Source organism: Channa argus, chromosome 3 (genome assembly GCF_033026475.1).
Source record: "Channa argus isolate prfri chromosome 3, Channa argus male v1.0, whole genome shotgun sequence".
NCBI classification, from domain to species: Eukaryota; Metazoa; Chordata; class Actinopteri; order Anabantiformes; family Channidae; genus Channa; species Channa argus.
In genome coordinates, this window is record NC_090199.1 from 2857997 (window position 1) to 2882682 (window position 24686).

The following is a 24686-nucleotide window of genomic DNA, read 5'->3' on the forward strand; positions in this document are numbered from 1 at the left end:
TTTTCTCCAGTTACAGATAAAATGCTTGGCTCCAGAGAGATTTGGCATTGAAGGGCAGAATCTTGCTTTCAAAGGCTGAAGGTGTCTCCACACTTGCGTATGCAGCTGTCTCTTTATATGTAGATGACCCTACTTTGAAAAATGACACAATGTTCCTGGATTTAGTTTGGAAGAGGAGAATTCATTATATTAGGACGTCTGTATTAATGAACAAAGGGGAGTGTGGTGCTATGAATTTACTTGATTTTTCAAAATCAACTGGCTGAGACGTTTCCTACATGATCCTAACTCGATCTGGATGCTGTCCCCTCTTCTGTCTTTTCTAAAATAGGTGGTTTCTTCAAAGGATTTTCTGTCTCTGCTCCTGTTTCAGATATTGATCCCAGACAAACCAATGCAGGAAAGATGTGTTTCCCAGTCAGTCACTAAGACAATAAGACAGAAAACTTCCTGTAACTGCTCCTCATGTGAAGTCTTACTGGGATGGTATTATCCATAACTTGAAGTGGAAAAAAGTTCAGACTCCACCTTTACAAATATATTTGAACTAATAAAGAGAAATCTCTTTGAAATAGTTTTGGACCTGTGATTATACTGTGTTTCAGTCTGATGTCCTTATTTTCATTCATATCAAAATTCTCAATAATTTCAACTTTTCCTTTAAAGACTGTTTTTCTGAATATTCAATTACATAGAATTCAACTTTATTTATCAAGCGTCAATTCACAACAAAGTCATAAAGTCAAGACTATAAAGATGTATAGAACCAGAACCAGGCTCAGGGTGGGCAACAACCAAACATATGGCAGGTTGGTAGGACCCGTAGCTGCACACTGGAGAAACACACAGCTCCAAAGTCGGGGACACCTGCAGAAAGGGACAGAGAGAGGTGGACAGAGAAGGACAAAGACACAAAGTGAAGAGGAGAGTGACCAATATTTTCTAATCAATTTTATCTTTATATTTGCTAAATTCTATATTCATAAATGTAAATTTACTAATAATAATCCAAGTGAAGTGTGAGACAGGGTGAGTGTTAATCCAACATTCTTCTTATTTTACTGTCAAAGTCTCTGAGTCCGTTTGTCCCTGTGGACTGTAGAGGACACAACACACACTGTCCACTGCTGTTCACATAAAGAGAAACTGATGACGTAATATGTAGAACTTCCTGTTCTCTACGTTTTAGAAAGTGAACAGTTTATTAACCTGTGAACACAAAGTCCTGATTGGCTGAATAATAAAAATTACAACTACATTTAACCAAGAAATGGAGCAAAGATTCCAATAAAACTGACAGTCGGCTTTTATTACAGTGTGTGTTTCACTTCCTGGTTTCTCCGTTTCTCAGTGTTCGTCCTGGTTCTTGTTCTGGTCTCACAGTCAGTGGAACTGATTTATCTTTCAGAGTGAATGACGTCCAGAAGATGGAGGAAGAGGACAGAACAGAGTCTGCAGGACACAGCTGTCTGTCTGTGAAGAGTGACTGTTCCAAAGATAAACCTCCAGGCTTCAGTCCTGAACCTGGACCCTCAGACACAAAGTAAGAGACACTTTCTTCTGTTTTCTTTCTTCCTACACTTTCTTCTCAGTGTTTGACCTGGTTCTTGTTCTGGTCTCACAGTCAGTGGAACTAATTTATCTTTCAGAGTGAATGACGTCCAGAAGATGGAGGAAGAGGACAGAACAGAGTCTGCAGGACACAGCTGTCTGTCCATGAAGAGTGACTGTTCCAAAGATAAACCTCCAGGCTTCAGTCCTGAACCTGGACCCTCAGACACAAAGTAAGACACACTTTCTTCTGCAGTTAGTTTAAAAACTTTATTGATCCCCAGAGAGGAAACGTGTGTGTCCACCATCACAACACAAAGAGAAAACAGATGAAATAAAAACCTGGTCCTAGAACATGAGTCTCATGCAGCGGTAGAGAGACATAGTGAGTGAATGAAGAGAGGGAGCAGCGTTAGTGAGAACAAATCCCTAAATCAGAGAAATCAAACGCTCTTTTCTGATGGTTACACAGCGGTTACGTTCTGAAACACTAACAAACATGGTCACACCTCCACACAACCCTGCAGGAAGGACTTTGTATGAACACAACTGAAGTGCACATTTGTCTTGTCTGCTCCTCTTTGTTGCCTTGTGTGGACACATTTTGTTTCAGTACCTTTGTTGTGAGGACATTTTTGGACGTCCACACAACTCAAAGGGACAAGACTGTGTTTTAGGGTTTGTGTTAGGGATTTATGTCACTGAGTGTCCTCACAAGTAGAGTGAGACTGTCTGTGTGTTGTGTCCCATGGTGAGACAGACACACAGACCTGAAACTGGATTCATATCATGTTCACAGTGCAGAGCAGTGACACACACACCAAGTCCACACAGATGCAAAAATCAATGATATTGATGGATGTTTCAGTTATTTGTGACAGAGTTCAGAGTTTTTGTGGTTCAACCATTGGATAGAATGAGTTTCAGAGTTGTTGCATTGTGTCTGAGCATCAGACATTACACAGGTGTTCAGATAGTGAAAGTGAAAAGAAGCAATATAAAGGACAGAAAAGTGAAATCTGAAGATAAACGTATGAAAGGAAAAACCTTTTTGACTTCCACCTTTTAACCTCAATAATATTTGTTGTTTTCTCTTAATCCTGAGTTGCATGATGAGACACTTTTCCACTTCATGATGAACTTGTTAATATTTCAGTTTGCAGAGTCTTTATGTTTCTAAGCTGATGTTCATTAAATGGTTTCATTGTTAAGGAGAAAACATATTTGCCTACAGCTGAACAGTTTTCTTGACTTCCTCAATATTTTTAAAATGTTTGTTCTGCAAAATGAAAAAGAGTTTCCACTCATCCACAAGATGTGTGCTCCTCAGTTCATCAGCTCATTTGCTGTGTTCTACTTTTCCTGTGAAAAGCTGCTGTTGAACTGTTGATTGTGTCAAACCAACGACCTCTGATGTCTCTGATGGATTTCTGCTTTTTAAAGCCTCATTATTCTCCACTTGTACCTTTATTTCTAAAGCACAGCTCTCAGTCCACTCTGAGACATGTCTGTGCTGTTTTGTGTAGAATGTTGAAATGACTCACAGCTACTTGAGACATTTAGTAGCTAAATGTCTCATTTGAATGGACTGAAGTCTGATTTACAAGCAGTTAGAAAACAATAAAGCTTCAACTAAGTCAATGCATCTGCTTATATTACAATTCATCTACTGAGAGTGAGTTTGTGTTTGATGTCCACAGAAACACAAAGAGGACTCAAGTTTCTGTTGAGGAGCAGCTGTCCTGCTGCGCTTTGTGTCAGGACGTCCTGAAGGGTCCAGTCTCTACTAGCTGTGGACACTGGTTCTGCAGACAGTGCATCAGCTCATACTGGGACCAGTCTGGTTCATCAGGAGACTCCTCCTGTCCCCAGTGTGGAAAAAGATCCAGAACAGTACAAAGTAGGACTAGACACTTTTTAATGTTAGATATTCTGAAACACTTCAGACTTTGTTGGTTTTCTTCAGTGATTATATATATATATATATATATATATATATATATATATTATAAAAACAGTTTATTATACTTAATTATATATTAATATTTTTATTCATTATTATAAAAATCAGGTTCTTAAACGTTTTTGTTTTTGTTGGTAACACAAAGAACAAACCAGATTCTGTTTCTTTATTCTCACACAGTTTCTCCTCTTTCAGCAGATGTTGGTCTGCAGGAGGTTTTAGATGAACATAAGATCAGTCTGAGGAGGAGATGTGAATGTGTGACTGAAGGAAGTGATGAAACAGGAAATGGAACCCTCCTCAACAGGATCTACACTGAGCTCTACATCACAGAGGGACAGAGTGAAGAGGTTAATACCCAACATGAGGTGAGGCAGCTTGAGACAGCTTCCAAGATGAAGACCCTCCATGACACTTCAATCAAGGTCCACGACATCTTTAAAGCCTTACCTGACCAACAGAGACACATCAGAGTGGTTCTGACCAACGGCGTCGCTGGTGTTGGAAAAACCTTCTCGGTGCAGAAGTTCAGTCTGGACTGGGCAGAGGGCTTGGAAAACCAAGATGTCAGTGTGCTGGTTGTGCTTTCGTTCAGGGAGCTGAACTTGATCAAAGATGAGCAGCACAGTCTTCTCACGCTGCTCCATGTTTTCCATCCAACATTACAGAAGGTCACAGCAGAGCAGCTGGCTGTCTGTAAACTTTTGTTCATCTTTGACGGCCTGGATGAAAGCAGACGTTCACTGGATTTCAACAACAGTGAGGTTGTGTCTGATGTCACACAGAAGTCATCAGTCGACGTGCTGCTGACAAACCTCATCAAGGGGAATCTGCTTCCCTCAGCTCTGGTCTGGATAACTTCCAGACCTGCAGCAGCCAATCAGATCCCTCCTACGTGTGTCGACAGGGTAACAGAAGTACGAGGCTTCACTGACGCCCAGAAGGAGGAGTACTTCAGGAGGAGGTTCAGTGATGAAGAGCTGTCCAGCAGAATCATCTCCCACATCAAGACATCCAGGAGCCTCCACATCATGTGTCACATCCCAGTCTTCTGCTGGATCACTGCCACAGTTCTGGAGCACATGTTGACTACAGAGCAGAGAGGAGAGCTGCCCAAGACCCTGACTGACATGTACTCACACTTCCTGCTGGTTCAGACCAAGAGGAAGAAGAACAAGTATGGTGAGGGACATAAGAGGAACAAAACCAAGAACAAACAGTTAAACAGAGAGAGCAAGAAACAAACAATTCTACAGGAGCTGACAAAGGCTGACAGGGAAGTTCTTCTGAAGCTGGGGAGGCTGGCGTTTGAACATCTGGAGAAAGGAAACATCATGTTCTACCAAGAAGACCTGGAGCAGTGTGGTCTTGATGTCACAGAGGCCTTGGTGTACTCAGGAGTTTGTACAGAGATCTTCAGAAGAGAGAGTGTGATCTTCCAGAAAACAGTCTACTGCTTTGTTCATCTGAGCATTCAGGAGTTTCTGGCTGCAGTTTACTCCTTCAACTGTTGCACAAAAAAGAAAAGGGTACTGGAGAAGTTCCTGAGGAATGGCAATCAACACTATAAAATTCATGGTTTTCATGACTTTTTAAGTTGGGCCATGAAGGAATCTCTCCAAAGTAAAAATGGTCACCTGGACCTGTTTGTTCGCTTCCTTCATGGCCTCTCTCTGGAGTCCAACCAGAGACTCTTAGGAGGTCTGCTGGGTCAGACAGAGAACAGTCCAGAAATCATCCAGAGAATCATCAACAGCCTGAAGAAGATGAACAGTGATAAAATGTCTCCTGACAGAAGCATCAACATCTTCCACTGTCTGATGGAGATAAAGGACCACTCAGTACATCAGGAGATCCAAGAGTTCCTGAAGTCAGAGAACAGATCAGAGAAACTCTCTGAGATCCACTGCTCAGCTCTGGCCTACATGCTGCAGATGTCAGAGGAGGTTCTGGATGAGTTGGACCTGAAGAAGTACAACACATCAGAGGAGGGACGACGGAGACTGATCCCAGCTGTGAGGAACTGCAGCAAGGCTCAGTAAGTCCAGATGTGATGGTTAAAATTATAAAGTAACATAAAGATGAAGCTTCAATACGAAGAAATCAACCATCACACATACAATTTAATATAGTCTTTCAACACTAAAGGTTTTCTTTAAAAAAATCACATCTTCAACTTCTTGTGTTGTTTATTATCAGGAATTTAATCATGGTTATTTGTCCATGTCCTCATCACTTGCTTCATGTCCACGTCACACAACAGATAAGAGACGTCGGTGTATTTTTTATTTTTCATCATAAGACAAAATGATTTTTGTGTTGTGTCTGTCTTTGGTTTGTGGAGGTTAAATACAAATCCAGCCGAACATTTTCTGGCTTTTAGAGTTTGTGTTGAAGCAGTTTTGACAGTTGACATGGTCTCTACTGATGTCTGATTTCTTTACAGTGGACACAGTGTCTCCACTAAGTTTCTATAATGTGTCACTTTATTATTCTGTTCATATACAGACATGTTTATTCTAATATCTGTGATCTGGTGGAACCAACAGACCTTGAAGCTTTAATGCTTTTACACGTTTTTGAGATTCAATAAAATGTAAAGTGGGAGAGAGTTTTGTGTGTGATGAGATAAGGCAGGTTGTTCACGAACCTCAAGATCAGTGCTTCAGTCCCCAGCTCCTCCTTCCTGAACAACAAACTGACCCCCAGTCATTTTGGATCAACAACTAAATGTTAAGTGACTGTTTCAGCTGAGAGAGGATGTGATGTCACCTCCCCTCTCTCATATGCTTAAGAAGACATTTTTCTGTCCTTCTTAATTCCATTTAAAGGATCATTTTAGTCATTAATTATATTTTCAACAATCAACAATTAGATAAAATGAATTGTCTCTAATCATGTTTAGTTTCAGTTTGTAACCTGAGTTAGTTAGTTTGTCTTTTCTGTGGACCTCTGTTGTACAACAACTATTGAAAAGACATGTTTGAGCTCAGCTTGTCATTGTATTTGTTGTTGGAAGACACTTTGACATGTGGACAGGTCAGGTTTCAAGCAGAAACATGAACAACTTACAAATTGGCCTCCTAAACTACATCTGCTCATGTTTATCTGCTGAAACATTATTTTTATTGTGTGTCAGATTTCAGCATAGTTGATATTTTCTATTGTCTGTCATCAGACTTTGTGACTGTGACCTCTCAGAGACTCACTGTGAAGTTGTGGCCTCAGCTCTGAAGTCCAACCCCTCCCATCTGAGAGAACTAGACCTGAGCTCTAACGACCTACAGGATTCAGGAATGAAGCTGCTGTCTGCTGGACTGGAGCATTCCAACTGTAAACTGGAGACTCTGAGGTCAGTGATCATGCAAACTCAAAACATTTTTTCAGGTTTGTAGTTCAAACGTGTCAAAATGTTTCGCTGTAAATTTAGTTTTAAATCAGAAAACAGAATAAAACTGTAGAAATTGACAATTTGTAGTGAAAACAAATGTTTAGTAAAGTTTTAGATCTAATAACAAAAAGTTGTCTAAAAACACACATTTTAAATCTGACACACAGAAGCAGAGAGACAGACCAAACATCTGGAAACATGATTGAAAGTATCTTTAGTGGTGTCTGATTCGTCTCCATCAACAGGTGACACTTCAACCTGAGCATGATGCTTCCTGTCACACAATCAGAATCACACAGAATAAGAATCAGAAAACTTTTTATTGCCGGGTGCAGTAAAAACGCTTTACAGTATTTCAGAATTTGTCTTGGTGTCAGGTGCAAACACAGAATCCAAAAATAAAAAGTTAAAATACAAATGTGTGACACACTGTCTGAAGATTGGAGGAGGGGGTTATCTAGGGGGGATTAGGGCACTGGTCAGCAGGCTGACTGCAGTGGGGAAGAAACTCTTCTTGTGGGTCCTGGAGATGTACAGCTGTTGGAGAGATGGGAGGCTGCAGAAAACCAGACTGTGATGGAGGATGTGAGAATGGATTTGATGATGGCAGCGTAGAAGTTCACCCACATCTTCCCACATCACAGGGAGGTGAAACCTTCTTGGTGAGGGAGCTGATGTTCTGCTCCCACATGAGCTCCTGGGTGATGGTGGTGGCTGAGAATTGCTGTTCCATTCTCTCACCATGTGCTAATTTAGTTCTGCTCACTTCCTTGCTAAATCTGTACTTAGCCTCTCTGTATTTGTCTTGGTCCTCAGTTCTGAATGCAGCTTCTTTGTGTGACCTCAGCTGTCTGAAGTCCCTGTCACACTTGCACTGGCATTTTCCAGACTTTCTTTGGGGCGAGTGTATGTGTGAACATTACAACAATGTCGAACTGGAAGGACAACGAAATTCGGGACCTTCTGATAAAACAAATACAAGGAACAGCACGAGACTCTGTGGTATACGACCAGATAACAAAGCAAAACACTGTCACTTCCGCAAGAAAGCTTTGTCTTTGCATTCTGTCCCCCTTACCCAGTTACCTGGAGTATTTCTTCACATCTCCCAATGTTGGCTACATGTCTGAAAGGGGTTTGAGATTAGCTGTAAACCAGGGTTTGCTATTGTTATAACTCATCCAAGTGCGTGATGGAATGACGCTGTCCTCACAGAGGTTCATGTAGGACATCACAGTGTCTGTGTTCTCATCCAGACTGTTAGTGACAGATCTAAAAACATCCCAGTTCCTCTACAGCCTCACTGGTCCACATCTTTGATGTCCTCACAGCTGGTTTGCGGAGTTTTAATCTCTGCCTCTATGTCGGTATCTTACTCGTATCTGATGGTCCAACAATTAGTTCACATTGAACATTTATTGGATTTGTTTCTCAACTTAGCCGATAACAAACTAATTCCACAATACAAGTTTATGAACAATAATTTCCAACACGTTCACAAACAGTTTCATCAAACAAGTTTCTCAAAGTCTGGCTAAATCCACAGAACTCTGTAAGAAACTCTGTGCCTCCTCAGCTACTGCTGTCTGTGGCACCATCATCCAATCTGTTGATGATGTCACTTTGTGTAGAGACACAACCGGTAACCAGGAGCAGAAATGTGACACTGCAGACATGTTTGTACAGAAAGGTACAAGGTTCCATTTAGGATCCGAGAAGAGAACATCCAACATCTGATCCAGTTAGAAAGAGGATTCAGGAGGAAGCTGAACTCAATTTGCTCATTTATTTCACAATAAATCGTGTTTTATTGCTCATTTGGAGGATTCAAACTTTTACCCTAAATTTTGCACAAAAAAAGATTAAAAAGTATAAAAAGTGCTTCTCATCTTCTAATACACATGCTCTCTATTGCAAACTCTATCTAACAAAGGTGTATGAGTCCATGTGCCTGTTTCTAGTGCTAGATGATGAGCTGAACCTCTGAACAACAACAGTAATCTAACCCACTGTGTGTTAGAAATAGAAGGTAAATCGTGTTCTTGTTCTCTAGTGGTTTGAAAATGCCAACACATGCTAAAATGGATGGATACCATGCATCATGTGTTTTTTCTCTGAACCATTGATAAAGGATAGTTGTAAATACTTTTCTATCGCCCAAACTTTAGGCTTCCCAAGCAATAGAAAAGCCAGAACAATATGTGTCACCCATGTTAAAAATGAGACATTTAAAGTAACAAGCACAAGTTGTTTTAATCCAACATGTCTGATAGGAGCTCAGCAACATGAGGAATGAAGGATTCATGATGGTTTGATTTTGAAAAGGTTTGTATCTTTGTGAAGTTACTGATAGAGTCTGATGCTCTTATGAGACCTGACTTTACTGGATCAGTTTCAGGAGCACAAACCAGTGCTGACCACAGTCTGGAACCAAAGCTGATCAGTTCTTTAAAGTTTGATCCATTTCACTGATGAGTCAAAGTATTGTAGGACGTTTTTAGTCTGTCAGATGTGATTTGATGTTTGTCTGATAATTCCAGAGGTGAGTGAGGTGAGCAGCATGTTCTGAATCAGTGCTGACATGAATAGGTGTATGAATGTTGTGCTGACATTTGGATGATGTCTGTAGAAGTCTGACATTCTGATGATCCACAATAACACAAGGACAAAGTCCCTCTAACACCATTGATTAGGACAAATCTGATTGTTACTAATGATTTGATCCACATCTTTGATTCTTTATTCAGATTGATGAACTGCAGTTTGTCAGAGATCAGCTGTGATTCTCTGGTCTCAGCTCTGAAGTCCAACCCCTCCCATCTGAGAGAACTTGACCTGAGTGGAAACAACCTGCAGGATTCAGCAGTGAAGCTTCTGTGTGGTTTTCTGGAGAGTCCACACTGTAAACTGGAGACTCTGAGGTCAGTTCACTGACTGATACTGTTGGAGATTTTATATATTTAATCCACAACTTTAATTAAGTAATTAATTCAACTCCAAACTTTCATTTTCACATTTAAAAAATCTTTTTTATATTTCTCACTGTTCCTAAATAAACTGTATAAAATGTTTAAAGAACCAAACTGTTGTTTTTCCATGTTTCAGTCCATGAAGTGAAAATTGTTTTTATTTCACATTTCTGCTGAACATTTTCCAAAGTTTTCATGAAATCATCTGTAATTTGGGATTCAAATAGTTTTTGTTCAGAATAGTTTAGTAGTAAAATAGTTTTTAGTTTTGCTCATTTTGGAGAAAACACCATTGATTAGGACAAATCTGATTGTTACTATTGATTTGATCCACATCTTTGATTCTTTATTCAGATTGAGTCTCTGCAGTTTGTCAGAGATCAGCTGTGATTCTCTGATCTCAGCTCTGAAGTCCAACCCCTCCCATCTGAGAGAACTGGACCTGAGTTACAAGAAGTTGCAGGATTCAGCAGTGAAGCTGCTGTGTGGTTTTCTGGAGAGTCCACACTGTAGACTGGAGACTCTGAGGTCAGACAACATTTTTTAGTTGTGTGCTGAGATGAATATGATGTGAAAGTTGTGGTGACACTAAACTACAGACAGGTTCATGTTTCTGAGGTCAAATCACATTCAAACTGTTCAGTGGTTGAAAGGAAGTTTTGAAAGTGTCAACAAATCCGATGTAAAAATGTGAAAATGACATTTGATTGTCAGACTTAGAATTGAAGACACTTGTATAAAGCAGCAACAGAGAATCAGCTTGGAGCAAATAGAAGGAGGAGAGAAGAATCAGCAGGTTAAGAACAGGACACACAGCACTAAATAGTTGACTGAAGCTAATGAAGAAGCATCCAACTGCCAACTGTGTCAAGAAGCAGAGACAGTTGATCCTGTTTGATTTGAGTGGAATAAATGTAGAGAGGAGCAGCAGAGTGGGATTGGAAGGTGCAGAGAAAAGGAAAGAAATCCTCCAAACATTCCACAACTACTATCAAGTGCAACAGGAGATGATTGACAGCTTTACATCAGATGGGAAATAGTTTCGTCCTCCATCAAACCTGTTTCTTCAGTTTCACTTAATTTCAGTGAGTTGTGAGGAAAATGTTTGTTCACTGAAATTAAACCTTCAGAACTCAAACACTCATATTTTTCACTGATGTTTCTCAATAAACTGGAAAATATTTAGTTAGTTCCGACATTTAAATACATTTTTATAACAACAATAAACGGAATCGTTATTACGAATATTTGTTTAAATTAACGATGTAACAATAACGACATTCTGACACTAATGGTGTTTTTATTTATTTGATCATTTTGACAGTGAAACAAAAATGTTTAATTATAAAATTGAACTGTTCTAAAGTCTTTTCAACATTTATCACATTCAGTTTGAGAACAAATGTAATGAAATGTGAGTGAGGTGAGCAGCATGTTCTGAATCAGTGCTGACATGAATAGGTGTATGAATGTTGTGCTGACATTTGGATGATGTCTGTAGAAGTCTGACATTCTGATGATCCACAATAACACAAGGACAAAGTCCCTCTAACACCATTGATTAGGACAAATCTGATTGTTACTAATGATTTGATCCACATCTTTGATTCTTTATTCAGATTGATGAACTGCAGTTTGTCAGAGATCAGCTGTGATTCTCTGGTCTCAGCTCTGAAGTCCAACTCCTCCCATCTGAGAGAACTGGACCTGAGTGGAAACAAGCTGCAGGATTCAGCAGTGAAGCTTCTGTGTGGTTTTCTGGAGAGTCCACACTGTAAACTGGAGATTCTGAGGTCAGACACCCTTTTTTAGTTGTGCTGAAACTAAATTACAGACATAACTCTGAAATTATACTTATCCACATTGAGAATCCCAATAGAAAAGGCATATTTCTTTAAAGTTTGCAGTTCACATTTTACCTTTTAATGTAATATAATAATTATTCTAATATCATCATATAAAAGTAAACCACTGGTTAATGATCCTGTTAAACTCTACAACAGATTTTTAACTTAAACTTTGTCTTTAAAGTTTTATATTTGATTCTTTATTCAGATTGAGTTACTGCAGTTTGTCAGAGATCAGCTGTGATTCTCTGGTCTCAGCTCTGAAGTCCAACCCCTCCCATCTGAGAGAACTGGACCTGAGTGGAAACAACCTGCAGGATTCAGGAGTGAGGATGATTTGTTCTGGACTGAAGAATCCAAACTGTGTCCTGGAGAGTCTGAGGTCAGTTTTCCATCTTAAATCCATAAGTGAATGTTCAGGTTTGGTTTGGTTCATTAGTTTCTGTTTGTCTGAGCACAAATGTGAAAACCATTTCCTCAGGTCAAATCCCTCAACACTATGTGGGACTTTAAGTTGAGTCCACATAGAAAAGTGAAATAAGTCCAGATGTCTCCATGTTTGCAGACTGTACTTGAAGGAAAGTGGTGCTGAGGAGGAACAGGCTGACAGTCTGATTGGGCCTTGGACTAGTACCTTGTCTGCACTAGTAGTGGACCATGAACTTAAGGAAAGGCCAGTTTTTCTCAAGTGTTAAAGATGAAACTTTGTTTCTCTGACATTTGTCTCCTGACAGCTGGAAGGTTCCACACATTCAACAGTGGTTTCTGCCTTTGGCCTTTATGCACTGAATCTTTTCCCACTGTGATGTTGTGGAGATGGTGAAAGAGCTCAATTCTTTGCAAACTTGCATTTTTCAACTTGATGACAGAATTGTCAAAGTGCTGAGCCACGAGCCATGTTTGATTGTAGAGACTGAGCCTTTGAGCCTGTTACCAATGAAGCTGCTCATTCTGGAATCATCCACAACCGTCAGACTTTTCTTCACTTTTCACTCTTATTTTGTCTTTTCTCAATGAGCTTCAATTTACAAAATACAGTGAAACATCTTTTCTTTGTCCTTTTGTCAGATAAATCAAAGTGAATGAACAAATCCCAGATTGGAGTTTTTATTGCAGTTTGGAAAAAGAATAAAATGTTGATGAAAAGTAGATGAAAAAGTGTCAAATAGTTTTGTTAGTGTTGTTGAGAAAAACCAAAGGCTGAATGTCGTCTCAGTATGAATCAGAGCTACAGTGAACCTTTGTAGCAGCTCTTTAAATTCCACTGCTGAGGATATGATCAGGATTTTGGTGGTTTGGTCACTTTGACCTTGGAATCAACCAGTTAATGGTGGATTTTGTTGTAATTGTTCACAACTTACCTGCTGGTTTATGTTACTGTAAAACACTTGACAAAAACACGCAGACAGAATCATGTGTTTTCTCTCTTTACTCACAAAGCTGCAAAATTACACACAAAGCAGTAAACTGTTGTTAGCATAGTTCTGTCTCGTGTCTCGTCTCAGCGCTATGACAGTGTGTAAACTCCCGACAGAAACACTTGCTAAAGAGCGTCTCCCTCTTGTGGCGAACATCAGTAACAACACATCAAAGTTCACTATGTTTGTCTGTGTGCAGAAGACTGAAGTGCAGATGTCTCAAAATAAGGTAAAGTAGTAAATCAAATGTGCCAAAAGAACAGTGTAGAATATGAACTTAAGTTACAATGGGGTCAAAAAAACAATATAAGTCACTGTCCTCACACTCTCCCCTCCAAAAATAATGGCGTCCTGACATTATGCAATCACCAGTTCATGTACTAAAATGATCAGTACACTTGTTCTGCACAGCATCTAGACAGGTTACTCCCAGTAGGAGTCAGAGTTCACAGGTGTTAATGTGCACGATAACAATCCACTGCCCCTCCACCATGTACACGGGTATCTGCATTATTTCTGAGAGTAAGGACTTTTAACCTAGTAATAACCAACCTACACCAGAATGTAGTACACAAGTTATGACAGGTGGCTGCACTGTCTGACATTTTTAACTACAAAATTGGTTTAGTCTTATTATCTAAGCTTCTCAAAACTTTCTTACATTTTCATTTAGCTGTAACTGGAGTAATTCTTCTTATGAACTGTGAAAAATGTCAACATTTCTCTTTCCAATGTTCCCAATTGACTTATTTTCTGACTAGTTGTATTACTTATTGCTGAGACATGCTGGGTTCACCTAACCTATGATAAGTCAGAATAACTTTGGCTTCTCTCCTTCTCAAAGGATACTTTTTCTGTCTGACCGGTGATGGGTCAGTATCTTCTTGGCCACTGGGTGCAGATCCAGAGGACTGGTGTTCACACTCCATGTTCAGCGTCTCAGTGTTTTCTTCCGGTGTTCTGTTTTCCTCGTCCTCTGGTGGTTGTTCCCTACTGTCCTCGGGATTCAAATCCTCTGTTGCTGCTACTGTGATGTGTGGATAGAACTCAGGTGCTTCTGCCCTCAAATAACCTGTGACCTGTGACGGTTCCGGTGAATGACCCTAGTGCGTCTCTTCCCATTTTCAGGCTTAAGCTCATACACTGGGCTATCGTGGTGTTTCCTCTGTGTTATAACATACACTTGGTCCCAGAATGACCTGAGTTTTCCCGAACCGCCCTTCTCCTTTAAGTTTCTGATCAACACTCTGCACCATAGGCCCTTTTGTCATAGAGGGCTTTTCTTCTTACTCCCTCTTTGCAGGCGGTGTTCGATTCTAGCTGATAGGCTTCTGTCATTCTTGCCCTTCGTTTCTCGGCATAATCTGTGTCACATGAGCTTTTGCAGCAAGCCCAAACCTGAGATCAATGGGGAGTCGGGGGTGACGGCCAAACAAGAGGAAATAAGGTGCATACTGTACCCTGTGGCCTCACTGCATGTGCAGTTGTAAGCCAATCTGTTGTAGCAGCCTCTGGTAGGTTCCTGAACATTGCCAGCAGTGTCCTGCTGAAGCTCTGCACCTGGCCATTCTCTCGTTTGTGATATGGTTTTGTCCAGGACCCTTTAACTCCACTATATTCTTGAATATGTGTTCGACTAGAACAGTCAGTTTTCAAACTCCTTCCCTTGGTTATGATGGAGTCTTGTGGGAAAACCAAGTCTCAGTGCAAAATCTCCAAATATCTTCTCGGCAGCTGTTTTGGCAGCTTTATTTCGGCTTGAGCAAACAGTGTGAAGTGGTCCATTACAACAAGAATATATTCATATCCTCCCTTACATTTCTCCAGATGTAAGAAATCAATGGACACTAGCTCGAATGGATATGTAGTAATGATATTTGAGAGAGGGGCTCTAGTTGGTTTGGCTTGGTGCTTGTTTTTCAGACAGCTGCAGACCTGTGTGATGTGATGCTCAACATCTTTCTGCATATGAGGCCAATAGAAGCGGTTCCTGATGAGGGTCAACACCCTTTCTACTTCAAGGTGACCCATCTCCTCATGGAGTTCTTTGTACACAAGCTGGTGGTATTTATTGGCAGGAGTATCGTGTTCGACTGGCAGTTTTCCGATATAGCAGCCCATCACTGTCCATGTGTAATCTTGGTTTTTGCTTCACCAGTGCAGCTATTTTCTTGTTATTGTGGAGTTGCTTTCTACTCTTTGGCCACTGTTCTGACAGGATGTATTTGAGCACCTCACCAATCACGGTTCCTCTCTTTGGGCTTCCCTTAAGGTCGTTTTAGGGATTTTTGCTACTGATGTTGTCATGTCATTGTTATCTGTTACTACTGCTGAGATGGTCGCAGGGCACAGCCAGTGGTCACTTGCTTGGATCTGAACACCCATTGCTTGCGTCACGCTGTTCATAACCTCAGGCAGTATTACTTGTGTACATGTGTCCATGTTCTGCTCCATATCAAATGACATACGTGAGAGCCCATCAGCGTTGTTGTTTGCTCTGCCAGGGTGGTACTTGATGGAGAACTGGAAGTTGGCTAGTTCCGCTACCCACCTATAGGTGGTTGTGTTCAGCTTGGCAGCAGTGAGCACATATGTGAGAGGGTTATTGTGAGTGTAAAATGAAGGGTGGTGCATAGTACAGATAGTCCCTGAACCTCTCACATATGGCCCACTTCAGAGCCAGGAACTCCAATTTTCCCCAGTGAAGGTGCTAGTTTTTCTCTGGGGCTGTTAGAGTCCGGGACCCGTATGAAACCACAGCCAACTTTCCCTGCTGTCTCTGATAAAGCACTGCTCCAAGCCCCTCCTGTGAGGCATCACAACGTAGGGTGAATGGCTGCTCAAAGTCAGGATATCCTAACACGGGCGGCTGAGAAAGAAAGTCAATGAGCTGGCACAATACCTGCTGATGTCCCTGAAACCATTTGACTGGATGACATGATGGCAACTGGCCTCCACTGTTTAACTTGTTTTTGTCCTGTTTTACTCGTTTGTACTTTAACAATTTTGTCTGAGGAGAGGATGTCATAAAGAGGCTTGGCTATGTGAGAGAAGTTTAGGATATAGCTGTGATAATATGAAACGAATCCCGGGAAAACTCATGTCTGCAGGATCCATAGTGTAGCCATCCTTTGTGACCAGCCTCCCTAGAAATCTCACCTGGTTTTTGAAAATCTTGCATTTTCTGGGTGTTACCTTGACTCCATGGTTCTTATAACTGTGTAATACACTTCTCAGGTCACTGAGATGGTCATTAAATGATTCTTGATTCTTTCCCACCGGTTCTGCAGGTGCAGGGTAGATGGATTTAACGACCTGAGTCTGCCCCAGTATGGTTCTTGGAGGGAGATGGATATAATGAGCAGTGTTATTTGTCACGGGGATAGTGAAGCAGACCAGGTACCTCTTCAATGTGCAGCCCCTCTGGGAGCTGTGGGTGTGAGAGGGGCTCAAAAAGAACATCTTGTTGCTCTGGGAGGGGTCCTACTCATACACTGCATTTAAGTTTTGTCTGACCTGGGGGAATTAGTCATGATCTCTGTTCCTCCTTTGACCATGACCATCGTCTCCACTTGTCATTAATTTTAGAAAGACTTCAGTCCTTTTGCAGTCAAAAGAGAAAAGAGAATGCTGCACTGACAGCCTCAGTAACCACAGGGGGTGGGTCTACGCCCTTCTCTAACATATGTTCAATTACATTATATTCAATCATTGGTTCTTCAGCCACACCATCTTCATTAGCTACCAGCATTGGGACTAAGAGCTCTAGTTGTGTGGTGTGATCTGATGGCAGTAAATTTAACTTCCACCCACCCGGAGAAGGAGATTGGTGTCTGGTTCACTGCTCTTCCATCAAGTGTTTCTGACCAAAGGATTTCTGCAATACTCTTCACTGTGGTATTTGGGATGTGCTGCTGTCTCCATGTCTCATTTATCAGGCAGACTTGTGACCCAGTGTCCCACAATGCTCTTGTCTCAACCCCGTTCAACAGGCAGGTGATCATCAATTTCTTCCCAATCGAGGTGAGCGACCGTGCTCTTCGTCTTGGAGACAGAAGACTGACACTGATCATGTCATTGATCCAATGTCGTGTGTTCTAACAACCCTTTTGTTCTTGTGTGCTGATGGTGCTGGTGTTACAGTGCTAGCTGACATTTCTACCTGTCCTGTTTTTCCCCGTGCTCCTCCTCGTCCTACATCCATGGGATAGGTGACCACTTTGCCCACATTTGAAACAATGGTCACACTGCTCTCCTGTTTGCTGTCCTGGCACTTTCTGCAGCTACGTTTGCTGCTTACTAGTTGCTGTGCTGGAGGCTTAGGAGACCCATGGATAACTTTTTTATTTCTTCCATCTGTTCTTTCCGTTGTTTGATTGTATCAAGCAGTTTAGCTTCCATTTGAGTGGTTGTTGGTTGTGTTTTCAGCATTTTAACTTTAGTGAGCATAGAGAGAACTGCTCTTCACCACCAACTACTCTCACTGTTGTTTCAGGGACTGTTGATATTTCTGTTTATTTCTCTCACCTTCAGTTCTTTACTGTTCTTTCTGATTTCTGTTGCCGTTCCCACTTAAGGCTGGCTGCTTCCTCACATTACTGAAATAATAGATACTAAAAATCTGTCTTTACAAATGCAAAGTAACAAGCACGAGTTGTTTTAATCCAACATGTCTGATAGGAGCTCAGCAACATGAGGAATGAAGGATTTATGATGGTTTGACTTTGAAAAGGTTTGTATCTTTGTAAAGTTACTGATAGAGTCTGATGCTCTTATGAGACCTGACTTTACTGGATCAGTTTCAGGAGCACAAATCAGTGCTGACCACAGTCTGGAACCAAAGCTGATCAGTTCTTTAAAGTTTGATCCATTTCACTGATGAGTCAAAGTATTGTAGGACGTTTTGAGTCTGTCAGATGTGATTTGATGTTTGTCTGATACTTCCAGAGGTGAGTGAGGTGAGCAGCATGTTCTGAATCAGTGCTGACATGAATAGGTGTATGAATGTTGTGCTGACATTTGGATGATGTCTGTAGAAGTCTGACATTCTGATGATCCACAATAACACAAGGACAAAGTCCCTCTAACACCATTGATTAGGACAAATCTGATTGTTACTAATGATTTGATCCACATCTTTGATTCTTTATGCAGATTGATGAGCTGCAGTTTGTCAGAGATCAGCTGTGATTCTCTGGTCTCAGCTCTGAAGTCCAACCCCTCCCATCTGAGAGAACTGGACCTGAGTGACAACGACCTGCAGGATTCAGTAGTGAAGCTGCTGTGTGGTTTTCTGGAGAGTCCACACTGTAGACTGGAGACTCTGAGGTCAGTTCACTGACTGATACTAATTAGATCTTTACACCACAACTGAAGTTAATTAATTACAAATCCAGTTTCCAGTAAAAGCTGGTTCACTGTGTAAAATGGAAATAAAGACAATGCAATGACTTGCAAATCATATTTATATTAAATACAACAAAGACACATATCAAATACTGAAATTAATACATTTGTTTTTTGTTTGTTTTAATATTTGCTCATTTTGAATTTGACACATCTGATTGTTACTAATGATTTGATCCACATCTTTGATTCTTTATGCAGATTGATGAGCTGCAGTTTGTCAGAGATCAGCTGTGATTCTCTGGTCTCAGCTCTGAAGTCCAACCCCTCCCATCTGAGAGACCTGGACCTGAGTGACAACAACCTGCAGGATTCAGGAGTGAAGCTGCTGTGTGGTTTTTTGGAGAGTCCACACTGTAGACTGGAGACTCTGAGGTCAGACACTATTTTCTACTTGTGCTGACACTAAATTACAAACATAAGGCTGAAATTACACTTATCCACACTGAGAATCTAAATAGAAAAGCCATATTTTTTTTAAAGTTTGCAGTTCACAATTTAACTTTTAATGTAATATAATAATAATTCTAATATCTTCATATTAAAATAAAGCACTGGTTATTAAGCCTGTTAAACTCTACAACAGATGTTTAAGTTAAAAATTTGTCTATAAAGTTTTATATTTGATTCTTTATTCAGATTGAGTTACTGCAGTTTGTCAGAGATCAGCTGTGATTCTCTGGTCTCAGCTCTGAAGTCCAACCGCTCACATCTGAGAGAACTGGACCTGAGTGACAACAACCTGCAGCATTCAGGAGTGAAGCTGATTTGTTCTGGACTTAGGAATCTAAAGTGTCGCCTGGAGATTCTGAGGTCAGTTTTCCATCTTAAATCCATAAGTGAATGTTCAGGTTTGGTTTGGTTCATTAGTTTCTAAGTTTGTCTGAGCACAAATGTGAAAACCATTTCCTCAGGTCAAATCCCTCAACACTATGTGGGACTTTAAGTTGAGTCCACATAGAAAAGTGAAATAAGTCCAGATGTCTCCATGTTTGCAGACTGTACTTGAAGGAAAGTGGTGCTGAGGAGGAACAGGCTGACAGTCTGATTGGGCCTTGGACTAGTACCTTGTCTGCACTAGTAGTGGACCATGAACTTAAGGAAAGGCCAGTTTTTCTCAAGTGTTAAAGATGAAACTTTGTTTCTCTGACATTTGTCTCCTGACAGCTGGAAGGTTCCACACATTCAACAGTGGTTTCTGCCTTTGGCCTTTATGCACTGAATCTTTTCCCACTGTGATGTTGTGGAGATGGTGAAAGAGCTCAATTCTTTGCAAACTTGCATTTTTCAACTTGTGCTGAGCCACGAGCCATGTTTGATTGTAGAGACTGAGCCTTTGAGCCTGTTACCAATGAAGCTGCTCATTCTGGAATCATCCACAACCGTTGGACTTTTCTTCACTTTTCACTCTTATTTTGTCTTTTCTCAATGAGCTTCAATTTACAAAATACAGTGAAAAATCTTTTCTTTGTCCTGTTGTCAGATAAATCAAAGTGAATGAACAAATCCCAGATTGGAGTTTTTATTGTAGTTTGGTAAAAGTATAAAAAGTTGATGAAAAGTAGATGAAAAAGTGTGAAATAGTTTTGTTAGTGTTGTTGAGAAAAACCAAAGGCTGAATGTCGTCTCAGTATGAATCAGAGCTACAGTGAACCTTTGTAGCAGCTCTTTAAATTCCACTGCTGAGGATATGATCAGGATTTTGGTGGTTTGGTCGCTTTGACCTTGGAATCAACCAGTTAATGGTGGATTTTGTTTATGTTACTAAAATAATAGATCATAAAAATCTGTCATTGCAAATGACAAGTAACAAGCACAAGTTGTTTTAATCCAACATGTCTGATAGGAGCTCAGCAACATGAGGAATGAAGGATTCATGATGGTTTGATTTTGAAAAGGTTTGTATCTTTGTGAAGTTACTTATAGAGTCTGATGCTCTTATGAGACCTGACTTTACTGGATCAGTTTCAGGAGCACAAATCAGTGCTGACCACAGTCTGGAACCAAAGCTGATCAGTTCTTTAAAGTTCGATCCATTTCACTGATGAGTCAAAGTATTGTAGGAAGTTTTGAGTCTGTCAGATGTGATTTGATGTTTGTCTGATAATTCCAGAGGTGAGTGAGGTGAGCAGCATGTTCTGAATCAGTGCTGACATGAATAGGTGTATGAATGTTGTGCTGACATTTGGATGATGTCTGTAGAAGTCTGACATTCTGATGATCCACAATGACACAAGGACAAAGTCCCTCTAACACCATTGATTAGGACAAATCTGATTGTTACTAATGATTTGATCCACATCTTTGATTCTTTATTCAGATTGAGGTGCTGCCGTTTGTCAGAAATCAGATGTGATTCTCTGGTCTCAGCTCTGAAGTCCAACCCCTCCCATCTGAGAAAACTGGACCTGAGTGACAAGAACCTGCAGGATTCAGCAGTGAAGCTGCTGTGTGGTTTTCTGGAGAGTCCACACTGTAGACTGGAGACTCTGAGGTCAGTTCACTGACTGATACTATCGAGTCTTTATTCCTCAAAATCAATTAACTAAACTGAAAAGTTTCATGTTTGCATTTTGTGATGAGATATCAGGTCATAATGGACTAAAACTTCAACTATTTGTTTAGTGATACTTATTTCTGTGAGATCACTGAAATTAAACCTTCAGAACGTTTAAGTTTCAACTAATATTTTTGGCAAAAATCAATTGACATAAACTCAATGAAGATAAAACATCATTTCTTTCTTTTTACTTCATATCAGTGAGCTGTAATAATTGATGTTCATAGAAAAACAGTTGTATTTTTTCATACAGGTGAATTTTCTTGTTAAATGAGTTGAAAAATGTTTAAAGACCCAAACTGTTGTTTTTCCATGTTTCAGTCCATGAAGTGAAAATTGTTTTTATCTCACATTTCTGCTGAACATTTTCGAAAGTTTTCATGAAATCATCTGTAATATGGGATTCAAATAGTTTTTGTTCACAATAGTTTAGTAGTAAAAAAGTTTTTAGTTTTGCTCATTTTAGAGAAAACACTATTGATTAGGACAAATCTGATTGTTACTAATGATTTGATCCACATCTTTGATTCTTTATTCAGATTGAGTGGCTGCAGTTTGTCAGAGATCAGCTGTGATTCTCTGGTCTCAGCTCTGAAGTCCAACCCCTCCCATCTGAGACAACTGGACCTGAGTGACAACAAGCTGCAGGACTCAGCAGTGAAGCTGCTGTGTGGTTTTCTGGAGAGTCCACACTGTAGACTGAAGATTCTGAGGTCAGTTCACTGACTGATACGGTTGGAGATTTTATATATTTAATCCATGACTTTATTTAAATAATTAATTCAACTCCAAACTTTAATTTCACATTTAAAAAAATTATTTTTATATTTCTCACTGTTCCTAAATAAACTGTATAAAATGTTTACTTGTTACATTTAAATTTATTTTTATAACGACAATAAACAGAATAATCAGGACTAATATTTTATTTAAAATGAATAAAGACAAACAACATTTGTTGTTTTACTTCATATCAGTGAGCTGTAATCATTGATGTTCATAGAAAAACAGTTGTATTTTTTCACAGAGGTGAATTTTCTTGTTAAATGAGTTGAAAAATGTTTAAAGAACCAAACTGTTGTTTTTCCATGTTTCAGTCCATGAAGTGGAAATTGTTTTTATTTCACATTTCTGCTGAACATTTTCCAAAGTTTTCATGAAATCATGTGTAATTTGGGATTCAAATAGTTTTTGTTCACAATAGTTTAGTAGTAAAATAGTTTTTAGTTTTGCTCATTTTAGAGAAAACACCATTGATTAGGACAAATCTGATTGTTACTAATGATTTGATCCACATCTTTGATTCTTTATTCAGATTGAGTCGCTGCAGTTTGTCAGAGATCAGCTGTGATTCTCTGGTCTCAGCTCTGAAGTCCAACCCCTCCCATCTGAGAGAACTGGACCTGAGTAAAATCAACCTCAAGGCTTCAGCAGTGAAGCTTCTACAAGGTCCACACTTTAGACTGAAGGTTCTGAGGTCAGTAGAGGGTTGGAGTCAGTCCATGCTGCTTTCAGCAGTATTGTACTAAACCCAGTTAGTATCAAAGCAAAGATCCAGTTTTTCCTGTAAAGCTTCAACCTTCTCAGTGGCTGCTTTCCTCAGTGAAGCTGTGAGAGGAGAATGGGGACAGGCTTCAGGATTGGACAGAAAGACAGAGACAGAGAGAACAGTGTTGGAGTTGATGTGAAGACGACTGTTGTTGTTGTCTTCATGTGGACAGGAAATAAAGCTGGATTCCAGCTGACAGCCTCACAACATGTATAGAGACAGTGGTCCTCATTCCTCAAATCTGATCTGATTTCAACACTAAACTATTGATCAGTTTCATCTTTGTCACAGCTCTAAGATCAGTCTGACTGAAGCCTGCAAATCAAAGAACCATGGTTCCATTTAGTAACCATGTGGTCTTTGTACAGACCAGAACCTCTGCTGACTGACAGATGATGAAGTGAGTCTCTGGAAACATCATTAATCTCCTCTGTTCTCTCTCATTCTCTCTACAGCTGGAATCACACGCATTGGTCAAATCCATGGATTTAATATTGTAAATAAACAGTGTTTGTCCTGATGATCCAGATGTTGCAGCAGCAGCATGTTGTGTGCAGAGAGGCTCTGACTGGACCATGTTACTGGGAGGTAGAGTGGAGAGGCGAGCTTCATCCAGCAGTGACTGACAGAGGAATCAGAAGAAGTGGAGATGACTCTCAGTGCTGCAGTCTGAACTGCTCTGAGAACAGCTCCACTGTCAGACACAATGTCAAGTCCACCATCATCCCTGTGTGATCCTCTGGATCTGACAGAGGATCAGCAGTGGATCTGGATCTGCTCTGCTGCTGCTCTGTCCTTCTACACAGTCTCTGCAGACACACTGAGACTCCTCTACTCCTTCTGCTCCACACTCAACCACCTCCTCCACCTCCACCTGGATTTGACTTTGTCTTGTTTGATTCTTTCAGATCTTAAATTCAGATTTCTGTTTAACTGATGTAGTGTTAAAGTGAAATGTTTCTCTCTGAACTCTGTTTAGCAACAATAGACAGTTTCTCATTATCTTTATGTTATTAACAGATAAATAGCTGAAAAGAAACAAATGTGTGTTTTGTTATTGTTGGAATAAATGTATATAAAGTTATCTCATTTTCTGTATTTTCTTAAGTGGCCAGCTTAAGTTTTATATATTCTTTGTTTAATAAACAGCATGTGCATGTGTGTGTCTAACTAACAATTCTGCTTTATGAGAAAAACAGGAGGCACATCCCACGGACCTTTCGGAAACCTCTCTGAGAGGAGTTGCTAGATAAAAAGCCGCAGACACGACATTGAACTTTGTTTTAATTTCAAAGTGTTATCTTGGTGCAATGCTGTGTGATCCCTCTCCCTTTAGAAAGGAATGTATCAGGAAACCTCCCTAAACTGAATAAAAGAGAGGCAGCAACATAGATGCATTTCAGAGCGAGTAGGAGATGTTACTGTCTTGCATCTATGCTTGTTCTCCTCATGAGTAAAACTGAATAATGCCTTTGTCTTTCTTTCCTTGTATGTGATTTTTAAATGTTGTAGGTGCTTAGACCTGACAGTTAGTTATTAATGTTAAAAATGACAATATCTGCTCTTAGACACCTCAAGTGGAATCAGTAAAGAAGCTTCAACATCCAGGAAGAGAGAAGAACATCAACAGAGTTTCAAGTGCAGTTCTAAACTTCATACATCACACATTAGTTTTCTAAGCTTCTGTTGCTGGGCAGAACATTCTCCACCCTCAGGCTACTGCTCCCAGCACTTTTCTCCTTTTCTGGAAACCTTTTCCCTTTTCAGCACTTTGATAAGCACCTTGACTCTGGGTCACTACAGTGTGGGAAAGTCTGCTGTTAGACAATAACTGCAAACACTTCAAGACAAAACATACAATCATTTCAACATTTTTCAAAAGTACTGAGTACAAGTTGTCAGTATAACTAAGTAAAATGCTAAAAGTAACATGGAATCATTTAATCAGACTTGATTTTTCCATCACATTTCCCTCCATTTGATGACATTTTAATCAAGTCATCAGATGCACAAATTCACAAAGATTCAATAT

At 40.1% G+C, this 24686-nt stretch overlaps 1 protein-coding gene across 38 annotated transcripts in view; it reads left to right on the top strand.

Annotated features, from left to right (window-relative positions):
* The window catches only part of LOC137124436 (uncharacterized), a 274410-nt gene that overhangs the window by 110753 nt on the left and 138971 nt on the right, over positions 1–24686 (top strand). For 17 of the 38 annotated variants that reach the window (XM_067499386.1, XM_067499397.1, XM_067499387.1 and 14 more), the window contains 7 exons: positions 10229–10402; positions 11494–11667; positions 11930–12103; positions 18294–18467; positions 18747–18920; positions 19185–19358; positions 20866–21039. In XM_067499386.1, the coding sequence (XP_067355487.1) occupies positions 10229–10402; positions 11494–11667; positions 11930–12103; positions 18294–18467; positions 18747–18920; positions 19185–19358; positions 20866–21039 (1218 nt within the window). Of the gene's footprint in view, positions 1–1408; positions 1544–1649; positions 1785–3251; positions 3452–3694; positions 5553–6692; positions 6867–9652; positions 9827–10228; positions 10403–11493; positions 11668–11929; positions 12104–18293; positions 18468–18746; positions 18921–19184; positions 19359–20865; positions 21040–21644; positions 21819–24686 lie in introns of all 38 variants that reach the window. The other 21 variants (XM_067499399.1, XM_067499404.1, XM_067499405.1 and 18 more) reach the window with 10 other exon arrangements.